Source organism: Procambarus clarkii, chromosome 86 (assembly GCF_040958095.1).
Source record: "Procambarus clarkii isolate CNS0578487 chromosome 86, FALCON_Pclarkii_2.0, whole genome shotgun sequence".
NCBI lineage: Eukaryota > Metazoa > Arthropoda > Malacostraca > Decapoda > Cambaridae > Procambarus > Procambarus clarkii.
This window is the reverse complement of record NC_091235.1, coordinates 14,176,886-14,199,244: the sequence shown is the minus strand read 5'-3', so window position 1 is coordinate 14,199,244 and position 22,359 is coordinate 14,176,886. Positions and strand designations below refer to the sequence as shown.

General features: G+C 40.9%; 1 protein-coding gene across 10 annotated transcripts in view; it reads left to right on the top strand.

Annotated features, from left to right (window-relative positions):
* Positions 1-22,359, top strand: part of LOC123769445 (uncharacterized) — a 64,618-nt gene that overhangs the window by 27,259 nt on the left and 15,000 nt on the right. For 9 of the 10 annotated variants that reach the window (XM_069317120.1, XM_045760553.2, XM_069317126.1 and 6 more), the window contains 7 exons: positions 1-119; positions 3,166-3,301; positions 6,452-6,599; positions 8,579-8,769; positions 11,364-11,551; positions 12,573-12,702; positions 15,573-17,085. The exon at positions 1-119 is cut by the window's left edge and continues 54 nt beyond it. In XM_069317120.1, coding sequence (XP_069173221.1) covers positions 1-119; positions 3,166-3,301; positions 6,452-6,599; positions 8,579-8,769; positions 11,364-11,551; positions 12,573-12,702; positions 15,573-16,975 — 2,315 coding nt within the window. In that variant the 3' untranslated portion in view covers positions 16,976-17,085. Of the gene's footprint in view, positions 120-3,165; positions 3,302-6,451; positions 6,600-8,578; positions 8,770-11,363; positions 11,552-12,572; positions 12,703-15,572; positions 17,086-22,359 lie in introns of those variants that run through there. The other variant, XM_069317128.1, reaches the window with a different exon arrangement.

Below are 22,359 nucleotides of genomic sequence, written 5' to 3'. Positions count from 1 at the left end.
ATCCTGATGTTCTCGAAGCCCATGTCAGTCAGAACTTGAGTCATCAAACCAGTGATCTTTGGCTCCAAGTTGCCAAGGCCTATGCTGCTACAGGATACCCTAAGCGTGATGTTCCAGAGGTGGGTTATTTAGGTAAAAAAAAAAAGCATTGAATGTAATGAAACGCCAATTTCTGGGTGGGCCTCAGTAATTACCCAAGTGTAGTTACAGGGTGAGAGCTACGCTCGTGGTGTCCCGTCTTCCCAGCACTCTTTGTCATCTTTCTTTCTCTATTTTCCAATATGTTACAATGGTAACATATTGGAAAATAGAACTCATCCTTCTGTAAAACCGCTTTGAAACTACTGACGGTCTTGGCCTCCACCACCTTCTCACCTAACTTGTTCCAACCGTCTACCACTCTGTTTGCGAAAGTGAATTTTCTTATATTTCTTCGGCATCTGTGTTTAGCTAGTTTAAATCTATGACCTCTTGTTCTTGAAGTTCCAGGTCTCAGGAAATCTTCCCTATCGATTTTATCAATTCCTGTTACTGTTTTGTATGTAGTGATCATATCACCTCTTTTTCTTCTGTCTTCTAGTTTTGGCATATTTAATGCCTCTAACCTCTCCTCGTAGCTCTTGCCCTTCAGTTCTGGGAGCCACTTAGTAGCATGTCTTTGCACCTTTTCCAGTTTGTTGATGTGCTTCTTTAGATATTGGCACCACACAACAGCTGCATATTCTAGCTTTGGCCTAACAAAAGTCGTGAACAATTTCTTTAGTATATCGCCATCCATGTATTTAAAAGTAATTCTGAAGTTAGAAAGCGTGGCATAGGCTCCTCGCACAATGTTCTTTATGTGGTCCTCAGGTGATAGTTTTCTATCTAGAACCACCCCTAGATCTCTTTATCAGAATTCTTTAAAGATTTCTCACATAATATATAGGTTGTGTGAGGTCTCTGTTCTCCTATTCCACATTCCATTACATGGCATTTATTAACATTAAATTCCATTTGCCAAGTGGTGCTCCATATACTTATTTTGTCCAGATCATCTTGAAGGGCATGACAATCATCTAAGTTTCTTATCCTTCCTATTATCTCAGTGGCTCCCTGAAGCTGCATGATAACAGCACTGACAGTTTGATAGGTTCAGACACTACAACACTCCTCGATGAAGACAGACCAGAAGGACAGTTATTTGGAAATTCTGAACACTGGGAGCCAAGTGATGAGGGGTTCGGGGACACTCGTCCCCGCCACCCAGTGGGGCGGCAGTTGCCGCGAATATAATTTTTTACAATTATTTCAAATGTGTCTTATTCGTTTTTTATCAGGTTTTTTGCTGTAATATTATTCAAAAGTGTGTAATTTTTAGAATTTATATAGTTCAATGTGTGGAACATTGATATGCTAAAAGTTATTGAGCTCATGTATGTGACATGTATATTATATTCTAAGATCAATCAGTGTCTTTGCTTTTATTAACCCATATGTACACACACGTTAAGCGTGTATATATGGGTTATAAATACAGAACAGTGTATATACACTGTCACATTATATACATAGAACAAGAATAGAAGGACAGCTAGGTCAGGGGTGTCAAAGTCACCTGATAAAGAATACTGGAAAGATGGGAACACACAAGTATAGCTCTCATTCTGCTACTACTCTTAGGTAATTAAACTTTTAATTACCTTAGATAATTAGGTAATTTATTTATTTATTTATTTATCTATATACATGAAGGTACATTGGGTTTATGAGAGTACATAGCATTGATGTTTTTACATTCATGTAAAGCCACTAGCACGCATAGTGTTTCGGGCAGAATTAAACTTAGCAATTACTAGGATTGGAGTACTGTATCTTGATGGCAGTAATTTTCAAATCATTATTTTCTTAGTGTGAATACTTTATGAATTTTTGTAGGAAAATAGCTTAATTCAATATGTTTTAAATACTGTACAGTGGAACCTCGGTTTACGAATGCCCCACTTTACGAATCTTTTGGTTTATGAGCTCAATTTCTTCAAAAAATTTGACTTTTTGCCTCACTTGGCGAGTTTGTTGATACACGTATGGGTCAACCAAGTGCGTAGTTCCTGGTAGCAAGGGCGAGGCGCGCTTCAGTTTACCAGTGCCTCCCTGCCTAATGACGATTGCGTTTGAATTCTTTGTAAAGAAATTCGTTGTTTTTCTGTTTTTTTTTTTTTTTAAGTGTCTGAACATAAAAATAATTATTATATATGGGTCCCAAGAAAGTCAGTGGTAAGGTTCAACCTAAGAAAACATATGTGAGGATGACGATAGAGGAAAAACAAGAGATCATTTGTAAACAAGAAAATAGTATGAGGGTTGTTGAACTAGCTAGGTTGGATGGGGCTAATGTGGAGGAGTTGGTTGAGGAACACAGCGAAGAACTCGCCACCGACGAACTCGTAGCTCTTCACAAGGAGCAGCAACAAGAGACAGCAGAGGAAATTTCTTCAGGGGAGGAGGAGGCAGTAGAGAATGTCCCTTTCTCTAAGAAAATGTGTGCAGAACTGCAAAGATTTGCTGAAAAGTGTCAGGCAGATAAAGCTGTAACAGGTCGTTGCATTAACCATTTTAATGGCAATGTGATGTCTCACTAAAGACAAGTGTTAAAATGTAGGGGGAAAAAAAAGTGTCTATAGACAGATTCCTGGTAAGACAAGCAAGCTGTGAGCCACAACCAGGTCCTAGTGGTATGCCAGCAAAACATAGAGAAAGTACCCCAGAGAAGTCTTGACTGCCTTATGTTATAATGGAAGGGGACTCTCCTTCCAAACACAAAACACCTCTCCTCCTTCCCCCTTTCTCCTCACAGTCTTCCATATGCCAACAAGTCATCAATAAAGGTAAGATATAACTTGTACATATTGTAGTACAAAATATTTATAGTATTATGTATGAAATGTATTTTGAAGATATTTTTGGGAGTGTGGAACGGATTAATTCAATTTACATTATTTCTTATGGGAAAATTCGTTTCGGTTTACGAATTTTGGGTTTACGAACCGTCTCTGGGAACGATTTAAATTCGTAAACGGAAGTACCACTGTATACAGATTTCATTGAAATGAACTTAGTCATAATATAATTAACAAAGCTGGGTGGAAATCTCTAATAATTGTCTTACTCATGACATCTCCACAGATAGCAATTCACTTTGGCTTGCTTCGGCAGGGGTACTCTCAAGGAAACAAATTTCCCTTGATGAGTGAGATGCGAAGAGTCAAAGAAATCGAAGAAGCTGTTTGCTACAGCCCTGATGTTTCTAAATTCACTGGAGGTCAGTTTTTATATACATACAATACTGTATGTTAGCATTTAAATATTATTTTATTTTGTTACCTGGTTGATACCTGGTTGATGGGGTTCTGGGAGTTCTTCTACTCCCCAAGCCCGGCCCGAGGCCAGGCTCGACTTGTGAGAGTTTGGTCCACCAGGCTGTTGCTTGTATTCATTAGTTGGCTATGGTAACCAAACCACACATCAGAAAGTGAAGAAACGACAACATTTTGGTCCATCTTGGACCATTATCAAGTAGAGTATTTAAAAGAAAGGAAGGTACAGGCACTAAACTTTCACATCAGTCAGTGTGAATGGAGTTCTAAGCCTACTGGGGATCACGGCCAGAACCTGCCCCCTCAAAGAGGCATGAGGAGCAATGGCCTATAGAAATGCACATGGGATTTGGAGAATTTTATATCTGCCATCGACTAGGACAGGCACCCAGAAAGGTAAGCGCCCCTAAACAAACCCCTATTCTGGTTAAAACGACTAAAATTTACTAACTAGTAGACAGAACTCCCCAAATGAAAACGAGCAAACGAGCATATCACACGATCCGCGCCGCATGTCTGTGCAGCTCCCAACTCCCAGGGGAGGGGAAAGGGGGAGCCCCAGTGCCTCACGCCGGTGATCCACCCACTATTTCTTCGGCTGATGTGATATTGGCATGGTCATGTAGCTCCAGCTCCGGTTCTCTCTGTTGTGCTGTGCATTGTGTTCATTACTGTTCTTAGGGTGGCGTGCGAGCTGGGAGTATTATTCCAAGGTACTCGGGCTGCATGTGCTTATGGTTACCTTCAATTCTGTGAGTGCGCTGTAAGTACCGCCCTTGGGGCTAGGGGTTATCTTCCACAAGTCGCCTTGGGTCTACCTCTGTTGGTGCTGGGGTGTTTCTGGCACCCTTATTTGCCTTGGGGTAAGAGGTAGTTTGCAGGTACCAGCTAATTTTCACCTATAACAGCGGCCGGCTTTGTTCTTCCTGGGTATGTTGTCCTCTTGCGGGGTTTTTCTTTTATTTTTGCCTGGTGGGGGGAGGGGTCTACCTTGGTGTTCCTTGCCCCCTGTTATATTAGAGTCTTGCTCTCTGTTGTTCGGTGGTAACCCCTGCTTGGCCTCCGTGAGTGGACATGTCCCGGGCGTTCAGCCTTAGCAGTTTATTTGGTAGTCTTGGGTGCTGGTTAGCAGTACCCTGCCTGGGCTTACCCTTGGCGATACAGAGCACCACTTGGTTTCCGAACTTTAGTTATCCGAAACTTCCAGTTTCCCGATTGGGGTTGGGAAGTCATATTACTCGAACAAAGTTCGGATAAGAAGGGGTCCGCCAAGCGTCATGCCGGCCTGTGGTGGTGGGTGGGAGATGATCCAGTTTGCCCACTGTGACTTCACAGATTCACGGCCTATTATTCCTATTATTTTGAATTGCCATAAGGCTGGAATGTTCATTCTATGCTTTTGTTTTACATATCTGCACAATCAAGAAACATCTGTGCACCATGTCGGATCCAAATGCACGCACTGCGTCAGTGATGGCTGACCGGTGGGTGGATGGATGAGGGAGCTTAGGTGGGAGGCAGTATGAGCAAGAGGGGGAGAATCAGTGAGAGAGGGGGAGAATTTAAAACTTGTGTATTGCAATTTTAAATTGAAAACTTCATCCTAAAATCTGAGTGTCTTAACAGAAAACGAGGCAACCTATCCTCCGAATTAACAGTACGATTTAATACTAAGTGTAATAAGTACATTTTTTACTGTCATAAACAGTGCATAATTGCACTTATGGGGCTGTTACATTTACTTAACCCCCTCCCCCGATATAATTCTCCTCGTTTTCTGTCAAGACACTCAGAATTTTAGGATGAAGTTTTCAATTTCAATTTGCAATACAGAAGTTTTAAATTTCAGGAATTTCTTTTTCAGGTTTATTAAACAATATAGATTTTATACAAAATTTTAAAATATCTTGAGTTACTTTATGATTTATTGATATATTTTAGTTTTGTTTTATTAGTTTTATAAAACTGTAATATCAATATAGCTATAGGTTAAGTACTAATTGTAATTAAGAAGCAATAAAATTAACTTCAAAATCTAAGACGGTTAGGTGAGGTTGTGGTTTTCTATTCAGTTTTTCAGTTAAACTCAAATATTCACAATATATTTGAGAGTACGATTTAATACTAAGTGAAAAAAAGTACAATTCCTAACTGCTATGAATAGTACATAATTGCACTTATTTGTCTTCTTACATTTACCACCCCATTTTTGGAGGACGGGCTGAACGAGGAGAATTAAATCGGGGAGGGAGTTGTGTAAATGTAACACAAGTGCAATAATAAGTGCAATTATGCACTGTTTATGACAGTAAGAAAGTGTACTTATTACACTTAGTATTAAAGCATACTGTCAATTTGGAGGATGGGTTGCACCATCATATCACATTTATCCACCAAATGCATGTTGATGTTATAGTCCAAGACACAATCTGGCTTATAGATTATTTCTCTTGTGGTTCTGTTCACCTTGCTACTGTCCAGCATTGTTCCAGCGTGAATGGTGGTCAACATGTTCACTTCACACTTGTCTTTCCACCGCACTGAAAGTATTCTACCTGGTTTTGAGTTTCCTGGTTTCTTTTCACGAAGCAGTTACGCAAGTACTTATGAATGTGTACAGTACATCTTTCCTCAATTTTTGACGGCTTTGGTTACATGTATTAAACAGTTTACAAGCATGAAAACTTCCCAATCAACTGTTGTTATTGTTATAAACAACCTCTAGGTGCTTCAGAGCTCGTTAACTGTTTAATAATTGTAAACAAAGATGCCAAAGATTGAGAAAAGATGTACGGGTTCGTAAGTGCTTGCGTAACTTCTTTGTGAATCTGGCATCGTGTCTCTAGCAGGCAGAGTATTTGGAATGCTTGCCCTTATCAAAGTTTGACATATAATGGCCAGATGTAGGGGGATAGCATAAGGTGGAGCCCAAAAAAGGACACTTCATTACACACCTTGCTCTATTTAACATCTTTAAAGTTTAGCATTAGTATTAAACAATAAATTTTGTAGTATAAATTTGTAACATTTATGTATTTTCATGTAGAGTTATAATTTTGATTTTTCAATGATTTCGTATGCTTTCCTTATTTTAGATGTGGAGATTACCTACTGGAATCATGAAGCAGTTAACCATCTCCTTGATTTATACCTCAAATACCAGCCAACTGCATCCTCATCTCCTGGTTATAAAGATGAAGTGTTTATGAAGATCACAGAAAAAATGCTAGAATTTGGTTATGGGTAAGTATTTTACCCATAAGAATACAGTGGTACTGTACATCAAATAACGAATTTAATCCGTTCCGGCGCCGTGTTCGTCATGTGAAACGGACGTCATACAAAACAAATACCACTCATACCGTATGACCACGTCATACAAAACCATTTAACCACTGTGATGCATTGTTTATTGTGAAATTCTCCTAGTGTGCATGACATCAAGTGTTCCCCAAAAATCATTTTTCTTTGTAAAATGATAAATTCCCTTCCCTGAACATGTCTATGTAAAAATAATTACCAAATTCCACTTACTTTGGATGTGGGGACGTGGACAAGGTGCGCTTGGACATCATTAGGGACTGGTCGCCCGTGTGTTAAGCTCCCAGACACGATCGCGCAGACCATTCAAGCACTGCGTGTTGCTACAAATATATTTTCAAATATTTGTTCTATGTATTGCCAATGCGGTTTTAATTGTTTCTTTTATCGTATTTGATGCATATTTGTGATCTTTACAATATGTATACAATAGACTGTTCATAATGTTCCATGGAACTGTGATACATGTATCAGTAATGTGTCCACAATAAATGTTTATTGTCACAATATTACGTGGTAAAAATTCAGTAAAATTACAATATGTACAGTTTCACATACTATTTACACAGTAACACACTGTGTTACACACTCGGTACTTTGGAGGTGCGTAATAATCAATGAAGTAGTCCATGGTACACAGCACAACTTTGCTTGCATTGCACCAGCTACAGGACAACCGGCGCAGCCGTAAAGTGTGAAGTTTGCTTGTTTCCTTGGGGTTGTAGGGAGTTTCTACCTCTCTGTTCGGTTTTTGTTTTAGTTTTTTACCATGTGGGGTTTGTTTTGTCATGCCTACCTTTCTGGGTGCCTGACCCCGGTCGATGGCAGATAAGGAAAACCCCAACCACAAGAGGGTTTTCCAGTGCCATTGCTCCCTGAAACTTCTCTGAAGGGGCCAGGTTCTGGCGCTGGTCCCTGGTAGGTCTGAACTCCTTAGCTAATGTCCCGGTCTAATATAACATACATTAGCCTGATAAGCTCCAGGGAGCCTCTGGGGCTCACCCAGAAAATGGCGTTTCATTACATTCAACGCTGGTTTTTTGGAATGTGGAACAGATTAATTCAATTTATATTATTTCTTATGGGAAAATTTGTTTTGTTACAAATTTTCGGGTTATTAGCTGTTTCTGGGAATATATTAAATTCGTCAATGAAGGTACCACTGTACTTGTATGAGTGTAATACACTGTACTAGTTGTGACAGGGTTGCTAGTTTGTGATTTTATTCATTTCTTTTGCACGAGTTTCTTTGCTCTTTCTGGCTGTAGGTCACAGTTTTACCGGCTAGTTGTTTATGGTTCGCCTATCTTTCTGGGTGCCCACCTCAGTTGAAGGCGGAATATGGCGTAATTTAAATATAAAGTGCTCATAATTGCTCCCTGCGCATCTCTGAGGGAACCAAGTTCTGTCTCGTGGTTCCCGGTAGGCATAGAATTCCTGTGACTGATGACCCCAAACTAATATAGCACATATCAGTTCAGATAGCTTTAGGGAACCTCTAAGGCTAAGCCTAGAAAATGGCATTTCATTACTTTCAACGTTGTTTTTTTGTCTAGGGGTGGGGGTTGCCTGGGGGTCTGGCCAGTCGAACGAAATCCCACATGGAGCGAATTGGCTTTGCCCCATATGTTTCACTGAAGTCTTCTTATGTTCTTATATATGAATGAGATTGGGTGGATATAAACAGGAGCTGCCTCGTATGGGCCAATAGGCCTTCTGCAGTTACCTTCATCCTTATGTTCTTAAGTGAGGACACTGATTTTCTTGGGTTGCCTGTGATGGTAAACATTTTTTCAAAGATTGCAGTGTACTATGGTTAGCACTAAATTACTGGTTCTTGAAAATATGAGCCTAAATCATTAATAACATTAAGTAATCCAAATATGTATTATTTTTAACAGGTATAACAAAGATCAAGTCTTCGAGCAGTTTAAAACTCTTCTTACCCAGTTTAATACTCGAATTACAAAACCATGGACATCACAACCTGGAAGTCGTAAGATCCGCAATCCAGTTGCAACTCCACCATATTGGCAAAAACTACACGAGGTTCTTGAGCTCAGGAAAATTCTGTCACTAAGTTGGACAACAGGTAAATACTATAGTAGGTTTGTTAGGAAGCACTCTTGTGGCTCCCTGATGCTGTGTTTCTGAGATGGCTTTCAACTAGTAGCTCACATCAGCTGTGGAGTTCTGTTTGTCTTAACGGGGACCATGAGCCAGGACCTAGTTTCTCATAAAGGTACAGAAACCAGATGACACCCCCTCCACCTCACTCATCCCAAAATACTCATCCTGATCCCTTCCTGGCCTTTTCCTCAGATTCAGCATGGGCTCTTTATTTTCACCTATCCTTTTTCTCTATTTTTTTCTGTAGGAGGTTGTGGACTGGTTCCTGTCATCTGCAGCTACTGGTTACTGGCTGGTGTCTGACTGAGTCTTTCGGGTTGTCCTTGTGTTTTGAGATGGTTTGGCAGGGCTAGGGCTTACTGCTTGCTGTTGGTCAGGATAGACCGGATTCAGAGCCAAGGCCCAAGCCGCATGTGCTTCCCTTTGCTGGTTCCACATTATATATAATGTGTGTATATAGTGTAATAATAGCAACAGGAGTATGTTGGGAGGAGCCATTTTGGTGAGGGAGGTGGCACCGTATTCGTAGCGTTGTCGTTTGCTGTGTGATTTGTCATGCAGTGTATGGTGGACACTGTGCTGTTTGGACACAATACCAACTTAGTTGTATAGTTATGGTGAATAAAACATGTAGATACTTATACATAATGTGTGTAAATAGTGTAATAAAAACAATAACAGTAGGGTGGGAGGAGGAATGTTGGCAAGTAAGGTGTTAGAGGAGTGAGGGAGGGCTGGCTGGGTGTGGTAGCTTATTCTTGCTTATTGGGCTCACCATACCAAGTTAGTGGTTCATTATGGTGAACACATATGTAGGTAGGTATATACAATGTGTGTATATAGTGCAATAACAGCAAAAACACTGATTGATCATAGAATATAATATATATGTCAGGTTATCTTGAGATGATTTCGGGGCTTTAGTGTCCCCGCGGCCCGGTCCTTCCAGGGCCCCAGGAAGCAGCCCGTGACAGCTGACTAACTCCCAGGTACCTATTTACTGCTAGGTAACAGGGGCATCAGGGTGAAAGAGAGACTGCCCATTGTTTCTCGCTGGCGCCCAGGATTGAACCCGGGACCACAGGATCACGCGTTCAGTGTTCTGCCTGCTTAGCCACCGGCTCCTGGGAATCGAGGTTCCCCTCGGTAGAATCGAGAGGAATCGAACCACTAATGTCACTTATATGAGCCCCATAATTTTGAGCATAGCGATGTTCCACAATTTAAACTATATAAATTCCACAAATTACACACTTTTGAATAATAATACAGCAAAAAACCAGAAAAGAAATGAATGAGAAACATCAAAATAATTGTGAAACATTATATTCGCGGCTACTGCCGCATCACAGGGTGGCGGAGCTGACTGACCCTGAACACTTTATCGCTGAGTGCCCATAATTTGCTCAATTTCCCAGCTCCATCACGGCTAAAGTATGTCACACAATATTTTTTTTGTTGGGAGCCCCATCAGCTCCCCGGAGCTTATCCAGGCTGATATTAGCATATCAGACTTTGGCATCAGTCACGTGTATGGAGTTCTGTGGGCCTACCAGGGACTACAAGCCAGACCCTGGCCCCCTCAAAGAGGCATGGGCAGCAATGGCCTATAGAAACCCCCGTGTGGTTGGAAGCATTCTTTATCTGCCATCGACTGGGTCAGGCATCCAGAATGGTAAGCGTCCCAAAACAAACCCCTATTCTGGTGAAAATTGCTACCAAAAGTCGAACAAGTGGATAGAACTCCCCAAAAAGAAACAAGCAAACGAGCATGATGTCACGCGTCGCCGCGCCACTGTCTGCGCAGCTTCCCCATACGCAGGAGGTTTTTCTCTGACTGCGTGTGCGTGGGTTTCTTTAATTTTCTCCTTATACTTTTCTAACCCTCTAGTAACCACCTCCATTTGTGCTGCTCATGCATTTTCTCCATGTAAATCCTTGTGTAATTATTCCTTGGCTGGCTTGGAAATATGCTCTAACCTCTACATACTTCATCAGCTGTTTTCTTTTGCAAGGCATTTCTTTTTTATTTCTAGTTTTCCTTCAATAGTTCCTTAATTTGACCTTCCTGTATCGTTAATTACTCGTTACTCTACTAAGAGTTATTTTTCCTTTCAGTTTTTCATTTTTCTTCCTAAATGTTAGAAAGTTTCCCTTGTGTATCTTTAGCGTGTCTTTGACTTTCATTAACCTGCCATGGATGCCTTCCCTGCTGATTTAGTCCTGAGAAAAGGCCAATAAATTTTCATCCCATGTGTTCTAAAGTGTTGATATGTTTTTTGTCACTTTGTATTTTCTCATTTTTCTCTCCATTCACAGACTTTACTTAATTTTCTCGGATTTATAGCTTTTACTTTTCCCATAATCATTACTCCCAGGCCTCAACTATTGTTTTTTGTATATTTATATTACCTGGAACATCATAATGTATATAAATGAGTACACAGAAATCACAATAACGTGATATAACAAACGAGCAAAGGCCCTTGTGGATTTGTTCATTTATATGAATGAGATAATAATAATATAACAAATAACAGATACCTTCTTTTACAGGAGTGAAGCCACTTACATTACAAGCTCAGAAATGTGTGTATAGTGTGGCATGCAAGAAGGCTGAAGAGCTTCTCACAAAAAAGATGGCCGACACTGAACATGTGAGGCTGCTAGCAGAAATCATTGATGGAATTCGGGTTCATATTAGAACACATCAGCTGTTAAATCCAGTACCTCGGACTCGTCAGGTTTGTTATTTACGTAATAAAGTGGATAAGTCAGTGGAGGCAGGGGAGGCAGGTGGTGTCAGTAGAAGTTGTTGTTGTCAGGGAAGGCAGGTGGTGTCAGTAGTGGAAGTTGTTGTCAGGGAAGGCAGGTGGTGTCAGTAGTGGAAGTTGTTGTCAGGGAAGGCAGGTGGTATCAATAGTGGAAATTGTCAGAGAAGACAGGTGCCGATTCAGGTTCATTGCCAGAACCAAGGGGGGTTCGATGTGGTACTTGGCTCTTTGGGGCTGGTCGCTTCTGGTGTCTGCCGAGTTCTCGGGGTTTGGCTCTCCTGACGGTTCATGTTCAGGGAGTGTAAAACGTCCTAGCAGATGGCCTTTCTCAGTTCATTTACCTTTCTATAGAATGGATGGTCGACCCCCCAACTCATTTAGTTGACTCTGCCGGTCGTACAGGCGCCCAGAGGTGGACCTCTTAGCATCGGTGTAGTTGAGACATCTTCCAGTGTATGTGGCGCCCTTCCCCGACTTTGAAGCTGTCGCGGGTCGATACCTTTCGGCTGGACTTTATTACACCCCCGCATCCCAAGGAGGATATAATCCGATTAACTGTAAATCTCCTTGTCATCATGAACTAGAGGTCACCCTTTGTCCTCTTGGCTGATACACTCGTTTTGGTGGGCAACAGCTGTCTTGATCCCTTTCACCTTACCTCGATGTGTGACCGGTCTCAATACTTAACATGTACTTTCAACCATCATTTGTTAAGTGTTGTAGTGCTTGATTCACTAGCTAATATTTACTCCTAATTTGTGGATTACAACATCTATCACTAGACTTCCCATTTTCTCTGTTGAGAGGGCCAAATTCTGGTTCTGGTCTCTGGTAGGCATTTGATTTGTTAGTGTGGTGTAGTACATAATATTCCTAGTTGGTAAATCAGGAAGCCATTAGGGATTCACCTGTGCAGGATTCTATATAATGTATACTCTGAAGTTTAATTGTATTCAATACCATACTAATATTGAGTGTATTTTGTCCACAGGTCCGTTTTCACTTGACTGATGTTCTGAAGAACTATGACAAGACTAGAGAAAAAAATAAGGACATTGTATATCTGCACACGTTATTAGAAAAATATAACATGTTAAAACTTTTTCATGATGTTTCTCTTGGTAAGCTATATTTTACTTTTTTTAAGTCAGAGACATAACCAGAAATTTGCACAGATAAGAACTAAGAGTTGAATATATTTAATTTCAGAACTAATACTGTATTCATCTACTTTACATATGATCTCATGTACGACAGACCTCTGCTATTTGCCAATTCTATTTAGCACTCTTGGCTATTTGCAATTTTTATTGGCACTACTAGATTGTTAATTACTGTACATCATTTTGAGCCTTCAAAACTGTGTTTTTCTGAAGGAGTGCCTTGTGGCTCTCTTAAGCTATCTCATTGATATGGGGCAAGATTCACGAAGCAGTTACGGAAGCACTTACGAACCTGTCCATCTTTTCTTAATCTTTGGCGGCTTTGTTTACAATTATTAAACAGTTAATGAGCTCTGAAGCACCAGGAGGCTGTTAATAACAATAACAACAGTTGATTGGCAAGTTTTCATGCTTGTAAACTGTTTAATAAATGTAGCCAAAGCCGTCAAAGATTGAGGAAAGATGTACACGTTCTTAAGTGCTCACATAACTGCTTCGTGAATCTGGGCCATGGCTACAAACTACCAGGTTATATCAGTTGTTGACTTCTGTTCAACCTACTGGGGGGCCAGAGCCAGAACCTGGCACCTTACATAGGCACAGAAAGCAGATGACACTCTGCCACCCCACCAGGAAAAAAATCCAGAAAGTCAGCAAACCAATACAGACCACTGCCGAGTTCAAAAAAGGCTAAAACCTTGAAACTGACAGTCCAAACATGGATAATAAATGATCAAATTTCTCAAAACTGGCACAAGCTGTTAATACTAACCCTCTTGCCCTCATTGGCAAGGTGGGTGCAGAGCTCCAGGTACTCTCCAGTCCCTCAAGCCAGTTCTGTTGCTGATGAGGACATAGATGGATGTCCACTGTAGGGTTCCTGGATCAACAACAAACCATCCAGTTCCTGCTGCTTCTAAACTGAATGCCGGCCATCCTAGGACTTTGACCTGCTGGGGGAAGGGGAGGGGTCATTTGCTTGGTGTTTTTCTATATTTTAGTCAGCTCATGAGTGTTTTCTGTCTGGTTTGTTGTGTGGACCTGGTTCATAAGGTACTTGGAGCTGCATGTGCTTGAGGTTACCGCCTCTGGGTGCTCCTAATGCTGCCTATGCACTGACGGTTCTTTTCTTTGCTATGTTTGGGAATTCATTCTTTAGAGGCTTGACCAAAGAAGTGGGGGCCTTACCTTGGGGGTGTCAGTTTTTTTACCACACTGTCTAGACTCTTGGTTATAAGCGACTATTTTGGTTAGTTGGGATGTACACTGGTGGTTTTCGTGCTTGTTCACAAGGAGCACCAAGGTCAGCCTGCACTACCCATATTATCCACCTTGGGAGGTCTCTAAGGCCCTCCTATATCTCGCTAAGACCCTGAGCGAGATACTGAGGAAGCTTTATGACTGTTTTCAGGGAGCTACTAAACACACTTAAGATTGATGACCCAAATGAATTTTTCATGGATATGATACCACCATCAAATTATATATCAGACATCACCCTGTCCCCACTGGATTTTGAAGAAGCCATAAACAGTATGCCTATGCACTCTGCACCAGGCCCTGATTCTTGGAACTCCATATTCATCAAGAACTGTAAAAAACCACTATCACAGGCCCTTCACATTCTTTGGAGACAAAGCCTAGATACTGGTGTTATCCCTGACATACTAAAAACAGAAGAGCACCACTCCATAAAGGAGGTAATAAGGCAGAGGCAAAAAATTAGACCAATAGCACTAACATCACACATCATAAAAATTTTTGAGTGCTAAGATCATAAAATACATGGAATCACAGCATCTCCATAACCCTGGACAACATGGGTTCAGAACAGGGCGCTCTTGCTTGTCACAGTTGCTGGACCACTATGACATGAAATTAGATGCCATGGAAGACAGATAAAACGCTGATGTAATTTACGCAGATTTTGCAAAAGCCTTTGACAAATGTGACCATGGTGTTATTGCACATAAAATTCTTTCAAAAAGGAATTACCAGAAAAATAGGCAGATAGATCTACAATTTCCTGACTAACAGAACCCAATGTGTAACAGTCAATAAAATAAAATCCGGTCCATCAACCGTGAAGAGCTCAGTCCCCCAGGGTACTGTGCTTGCTTCAGTACTTTTTCTCCTCCTCATATTGGACATAAACAAGGACACAATCTATAGTAATGTATCATCTTTTGCAGATGACACTAGGATTTTCATGAGAGTAGACAACATAGAGGACACGGCAAACCTCCAATCAGACGTAAATCAGGTCTTTCTATTGGCTACAGAAAATAATATGGTGTTTAACGGAGATAAGTTCCAGCTCATGCGCTACGGAAAAAATGAAAATATAAAAACGGAAACCAATTACAAAACTCAAGTCAAATCATAATATAGAACGAAAAGGCAATGTAAAAGTTGTGGAGTAAAACAGACAGCGGCTTGGTGACGGTTGTGACTTTGTGCACATTTGCTCATTTTTCGTTTGGAGAGTTCTGTCCAATAGTTTGGCTTTCATTAGCAATTTTTTAACCAGATAGGGTTTGTTTTGGGGGGCCTATCTTTCTGGGTGCCTGACCCAGTAGATGGCAGACATGGAATGCTTCCAACCACATGAGTGTTTCTATAGACCATTACTCCTCGTGCCTCTCTGAGGGGGGGCCAGGTTCTGGCTCGTGATTCTTGGTAGGCTTGTAACGCCATTCACCTTGACTGATGCCAGGATCTAATACATTCATATCGGCCTGGATAGCTTTGGGAAGCCTCCGGGCCTCACCCAGAAAATGGCATTTCATTACATTCAACACTGTTTTTTTTTCTGGGGTTTTTAACAGGAGTGAATTGGCAGAAGAAAAGCCCGAAACGTACATTGGAGACCGATGAAGGATTTCCAGATAAAAGTTATCTGGACTGGATTTCAGAAGAGGAAAATTCTGGTACAACAAACAGCCAAGAAGAAAAGGATATAGCAGCTGAATACTTAACTTTTGCTCTTACTTGTTTAAAAGAAAATTTAAACACACACACGTGTGGTAATATAGAGGAAACAAATACAATGCATATTAATAAAAAAACTAATGGAAGCAATTTATCTAATTTAAAGCATTCTGGAATTACACAAAACCTTGAGTGTGAAGTGCCAATAACCTCAGAATATGGTTATAAAACTAGTGACAACATTAACGTAAGTGAGCTCTCTAAAATACACAATGTACCGCATTTTTCTATGCTGAAGAAGAAAGTTAAAGAGAGAGTTTCCAGCAAAGATTATGATGTAACAATGCTTTCCAATTCTGGGTCAGAGCTAGACCAATCTATTCCATCTTGTAGCTACATTAGTCCTAAAGCAAAAATTAAATGTATCAACACAAAGAAAAGTAAGGATGTATATAAAGATCTTTTTGGGGAAGTGTGCAACATCATTCCTAAAAGATGTTCTGTTGAAACAAAGGGTACATTTTATACCTTTCCAAGATGTTCCAGCTCTGATTTAGTTATATATTTACCCAAAGACCTACCTTTAATTGGTCACAGTAATATTTCCAGTATAAATGACTCGTTAATACATCAATGTAGTGTGCTAAAACAGAGAAAAAGAAAATGGAATTCAGACAATGACTCATTGAAGTCTTCTGGTACAGAGCCTGATGTGAGTATTGATAACTTGCTTAATTTCAAAGCAAGTGAATCGCATCATTCAGAACCACAAAATATTAATAAGAAACCAGAGACAAAAATAATTCAAACACGGTCGGGTAGAAAAACTCGTTTCACATTTTTTTCAAAGGCCCTGAATGATAATTCAGATGAAGAAACAGGGGAGGAAAATTATAAAAAAATTTCAGAAAATAATATTTTACAGAAACGACCCAAACTTGATCCTCAAACATCCGAATCAACCACTCGGAGAATAAAAAAAACGAAGCTTCAAACAAATAAAGAGCCAGTTACTGTCCTTAGTTATAAGGTTGTTTTGGATGGTAGTGCTGTAGTTCACAGTAATGCTTCACAAGAACCAATACCTACAACAAGTAATGAAGATAAAATCTTTCATTGTGTTCCTAATGTGAAAAATCCGGTCATGTCATTTTTTAAGGAACATGAAAAAGAGAGAGTAAAAACTGAGGAGAAACTGTTGAGTATGTTGAATACTCAGCAAGTAGAGCAAGCAAGTGTAATAACAGAAATGCTTGATACATTTAAGGAATTTCAGTGTAAATTAAAGGATAAAAGATAAGTTAACTGAGCATAAACTTGTTTAGTGTGTAACTATATAGTCTTCCTGGCATGACACCACCTTTTGATAATTACTTACTTGTTTAGTGTAAATACAGACTTAACATTTTATATGGCATTTTAATTTCCTAACTGTCTGATCTGATATGTATCATTATTAATTTACTGGGTATGTATGCAGTTCATATACCTGTATTATCTAATATTGAAAATCTGAAATGGATCAGGCCAACCCTATTGCAGATTAGACCTATTAGGATATTAGATAAATGTCATCTCTGTACTAACCTAGAACATGGCATAATTTAATTAAGGTTTATTTATGTAAAGTGTACTGTACTGTACTGTACTGTATACAGTATAGTGTACTTGAAAGTGTTGTTCAGGACTCTTCACTTCAACCACTCCTTTTGCCTTCATCATTGAATTTGTTGGTGCATGACCTTTTCTGTGGGGAGCCCCTACGGCTTTCAGGCTAATGTATGTTATGTTAGACCGGGACATTAGCTATGGAGTTCAGACCTACCAGGGACCAGCGCCAGAACCTGGCCCCTTCAGAGAGGTTTCAGGGAGCAATGGCCCTGGAAAACCCCATTATGGTTGGGGGTTTTGCTTATCTGCCATCAACCGAGGTCAGGCACCCAGAAAGGTAGGCATAACAAAACAAACCCCACATGGTAAAAAACTACAAAAAAAAAAATGAACAGAGAGGTAGAAACTCCCTACGATCCTAAGGAAACAGCCGGCTGCCTTCAGTTCGTAAGCTAGTGTCAACCGGGATAGACGCTTCTCTGGCCTCAAATTCCTGGGTGGTGTTTGCCTCGTGTGGCATTCTCTGCTGTCTTTGTGTGGTATGCGGTGGCCAGGAGTACCTCATCAGTGCCGGGGCTGCATGCACTTAGGGGCTTCCTTCCCTAGGCGCCCTGTGAGTACTGCCCGTGTGTGTCAGGGTTATCTTCCCTGGGACGTTCGGGAACCGCTCCCGTAGGGGTTCTTGCTGCTTGGCATTTGCTTCGCCCTTGGGGCCAGCTGGGACTTGGGGGCCCTTGTTTGGCCTTGGGTTGGGAGTGGTGTTGTGTTGTGCTGACTAGGGCGTCAAGGTGTTGCGCAGCCTGCCACCTAAGTGACGACCGGTTACTGTTACCTCTGGGGACGTTGTACTTTTGCGGGGTTTTTCTTTTTTGTTTTGTTTTTGTTTGCCTGGTGGAGGTTCTGCCTCGTGGGTCTATAGTTCCCCTGATATTGTTTTGGTGGCCCTCTGCTAGGCCCGCGTGCTTGTACATGTCCCCAGGGGATTTTCAGTGTTATCATCTACCCTTGTTTGTTTGGGTTTCTTAACCGGTTAGCAACACCTTGCCCGGGCTTCCCGTAGTTATCCTACGGGCCCTGGAAACCCCTGTCAGGGCTCGGGGACCCATGGATGCATCTCCCAAGTTCCAGCCTGACCCGGATGCCCGAGGCTGCCCCCGGTTTGGTTTTAGGGACCCTGCCCTGGGGGCGATAGTCGCTTTGGCTCCTGCCGCATCCCCTGGTCCTTTCCCTGTGGTTCTTCTGGCTCCGAAACGTCTGAGGGTTTCAGCTTCAGCACAGGGTTTAGTTAGTAATGAGACTCGGGGTGGGGGGTTGTGTCCTCATGGCCTTTTTCCTACGACCGTAACCGCCGTTGGGAAACGGCTCTGGCGAGGTTGCATATTGGCCATATGCGCTTAACTCACGGTCACTTAATGGAGCGCCGCCCTGCTCATTATTGTCCAAATTGCATTGTCCCTCTTACGGTCGTGCATACTGACTTCCAGGACGAGCATGTGTCTTGCTTTCCGATCGTCCTTTCCGGTCGCTTGTCCCTCGATAGAATTCTTGGTGAATCTGATACTTTTGATATCATTTGCCTTATGCGTTTCTTTTCTCGTATTGGCATCCTTGGTGATATTTAACGCCCTCTGATTATTCCGCACATTTGATGGTGCTACATTAGCCTTCCCGGTTTGGTGTCTTCTTTTCATACTTACCAACCCTTCACTGCCCACTTGACCCAATGTCCAACCAGGCACCCAGAGGCTGCAGCTGCTGGGTAGGTTCAACAACCAGATGAAATCATAAACAGGTCTCCATGCATGGCAAACACAAATGTGGTAAATCCAAATTGGGCATATTTTGTTTGTGCACCATCATGGGGAGAGGAGCTGAATGCAGCCGCACTCGCTCTCGGACAACGCACAAGAGCCCACTTGCTATGTCAAGGAACCACTCTTGAGAGGGTAAAACAGGTCTGGTTCCAATTAGTCTCTTCAGGTGAGATGTCATTGTAGTGCATTTCCTGTGGATGAAGATTCAATCGTACAATAACTGAATTATATTAAAATATCAATATAGGATAATAACTCGATATTGTATATTTAAATACAAACAGAAAGGTTAGTACTATACAATATAAAAGTTTATTTACATACTATACAAACTTATTTAACAATATAATTGACCTTCAACTTTTGAAAACAAGAGTGAAAGATTAATGAAACAAGCTATTGTTGATCAAATTTAATGTTCAGATATTGAACACAAAAATTGCACTGGCTATAGATGTTTAATTCTTATTTTTAAACTGGAAAATCTGTTTTACAGATACAAACATACCTTGTTTAAAACTGCCCTGCATAGGTCTGATTCATTATATTTATAATGCTATTTATCTCGGATAAAAAAAAATTACATAAATTGTATGTAGATATGAATATGTAGAAAGGACTGTGTGGTGTGGAGTGTGATTTTTTTTTCCAAATTAATTATATTGCAGCTAATCACTATACAGTAATACAAATGTAACTTGTATAGGCCTACAAAGTAAACTGTTTACAAAACCCTATGTATCTTCATAAATCCAAGGTGTGGTCCATATTAGCAAAGGTTATGGCTGGCTGGCAGGACACACACGATGTGCATGTTTAGAAGTAGGTTAAGACAGGCAGCTAATCGACCACATACACCACTTGTTCATGCAACTGATGGAGTTGGGTTACACATATTTAAGGGTCGAGGTCCCACAAGCCAATACTGGTTGTTGGGCTGGCTAACCAGACACCTGAATGCAACATTAGCATTCCCACATTCCCACCAGATGCATTCCTATCTCCTACATCCACTAAACGTGCTTCTGTTCTCAACTTGAACCAATATGGTGGAGACGTAGGATTTCCATCTCTCACATTTAGCCGTGTGCCTGGCCCTCTTGGGTGCCGTACTCTTTCCAAAACAATAAAAGATTCGGGCATTTCATAGCATCGGTGCCTCTTCTAGGTAACATTTTAAAGTGTACAGACCAGACACAGTTCAACTTTTCACCAAGGAACAAAATTTCCAGGTGCCTTTTAGGAAGCACAGTGAGGAATAGAGCAGTTGGCAGCATCTAATAAGGTGCCATGAAAAAGAAAGAGGGCTTAAGGGAGAGATTTTGGATGGGCAGGGAAGAGCAGAATAAAAAGTGAAAGCATTCCAGTCTACCTTATCAAGCTGTCACTGAGGGGAAGAGAGAATGATGGAATGAAAAGTAAGAACAAGGATGGGGAAATGGTAATTGTTATAGGGTCATCAAGGACAAGGCCAGTTCTATATACATGGAGGAGCAGCACAGAGAAAGATCTATGCAGGAAAGAACGTAAAAGTCAACACGAGTTGGCTTGCCAGAATTCAGGAGATACAAGGGACAGGGCAAACGGTTCTAAACGATGACCTCAGATAAGTACATTGACCCAAAGGACATGTTGACATCTAAAATCACTTAAAAGGAGCAGAGGCTCCAGAAATGAGTCTAAAAGGTGTTTAAAATTGGGAAGAGAAATTGGGATTGAATAGGGACAGAAACAATGGTATGCTACACTGCAACCCGTTCTCGCACTTGCTTATAGTAATATCTTGCTTATGAATAAGTGCATATGTGACATACTAATTTATTGTGAATATTTGCATTTACCTTGAAATGCTGAATAGAAAACAACCTAACCTAACCTTCTTAGTATGTTAAGATATTACAATTAGTACTGAACCTATACCTATATTGATATTACAGTTTTATAAAAATAATAAAACCTAAAATTTTTAAATAAATTGTAAAGTAACTCAGGATATTGTCAAATTTTGTATAAAATCTCTATTGTTTAATAAAACAGAGGAAAAGTTAGTGCCCTGAAAAAAAATATGGCTTGGAATATGTCACATATGTACTTATTTATAAGCAAAATAGTGACTACAAGCAATATGTGCTGTCTTGTGTGAGAGAGGGTTGCACACTTTAGGGACAGCACCAGAGGTATGAACAAGGGTGACAGCAACTCCTATAGCGAGGTAAGATGGCTCCACTATCGAGACAAGAGGAGATTCAAGAACAAGAACAGAGATTAGCTGTGGGAAGGACTAATGCATTCTTACCTACTGGAGAGGAAGAGGGAGAAGGACCAAACTTACTTTTCTGACAGAGACAGGTCTTTGTAGTTACAAGTGTACTTTCATCCTGTAACTACACTACCCAAGTGTAGTTACAGGATGAGAGCTATGCTCGTGGTGTTCCGTCTTCTCAGTACTCTATCATATAACACTCTGAAACTACTGATGATTTTAGCCTTCACCACCATCTCACTTAGCTTGTTACAATCTTTTACTACTCTGTTTGCAAGAGAAAACGTTCTAATATTTTTTCAGCGCCTCTGTTTTCTTAGCTTGAATCTGTTTCCTCTTGTTCGTAAGTTGCTGGTTTCAGGAATTCCTCTTTGTCAATTTGGTCTATTTGCTGTTAGTATTTTGTAAGTGGTGATCATATCACCTCTTTTCTATCTACTAGTTTTGGCATGTTTAACGTCTCCAGTCTCTCCTTGTAACTCGTTTTTCAGTTCCGGAAGCCATTTTGTAGTGCTGTTGCACCTTTTTCAGTTTATTTACATGCTTCTTGAGATTTGGGTACCATACAACTGCTGCATATTCCAATTTTGGTCTCACAAAAGTCATGAACAGTTGCTTTAGTATTTCATCATCCATATAATTAAAAGAAAGTCTGAAGTTGGAAAGACACACACATGTTCCTTTCACAATGTTCTTTGTGGTTCTCTGGTGACAGCTTACTATCCAAAACCACCCCTAGGTCTTGTTCTTTATTAGAGTTCTGTAATGCCTTTCTACATAGTTTGTAAGTTGTGTGCAGTCTGTTGGCTCCAATCCCACATTCCATAATATGGCATTTATTCATTGAATTCCATTTGCCATTTGATGCTCCAAGCACCTATTTTATCTAGATTAGGTGAGGAGGCTGACTTGGGGGGCCCGGGGCCCCCGAAGTCAGCCCCCTCTCCCCCCCCCAACCCCGGGAACCTCCATGGCAGGCCCTGGGGCCGAGCCGTC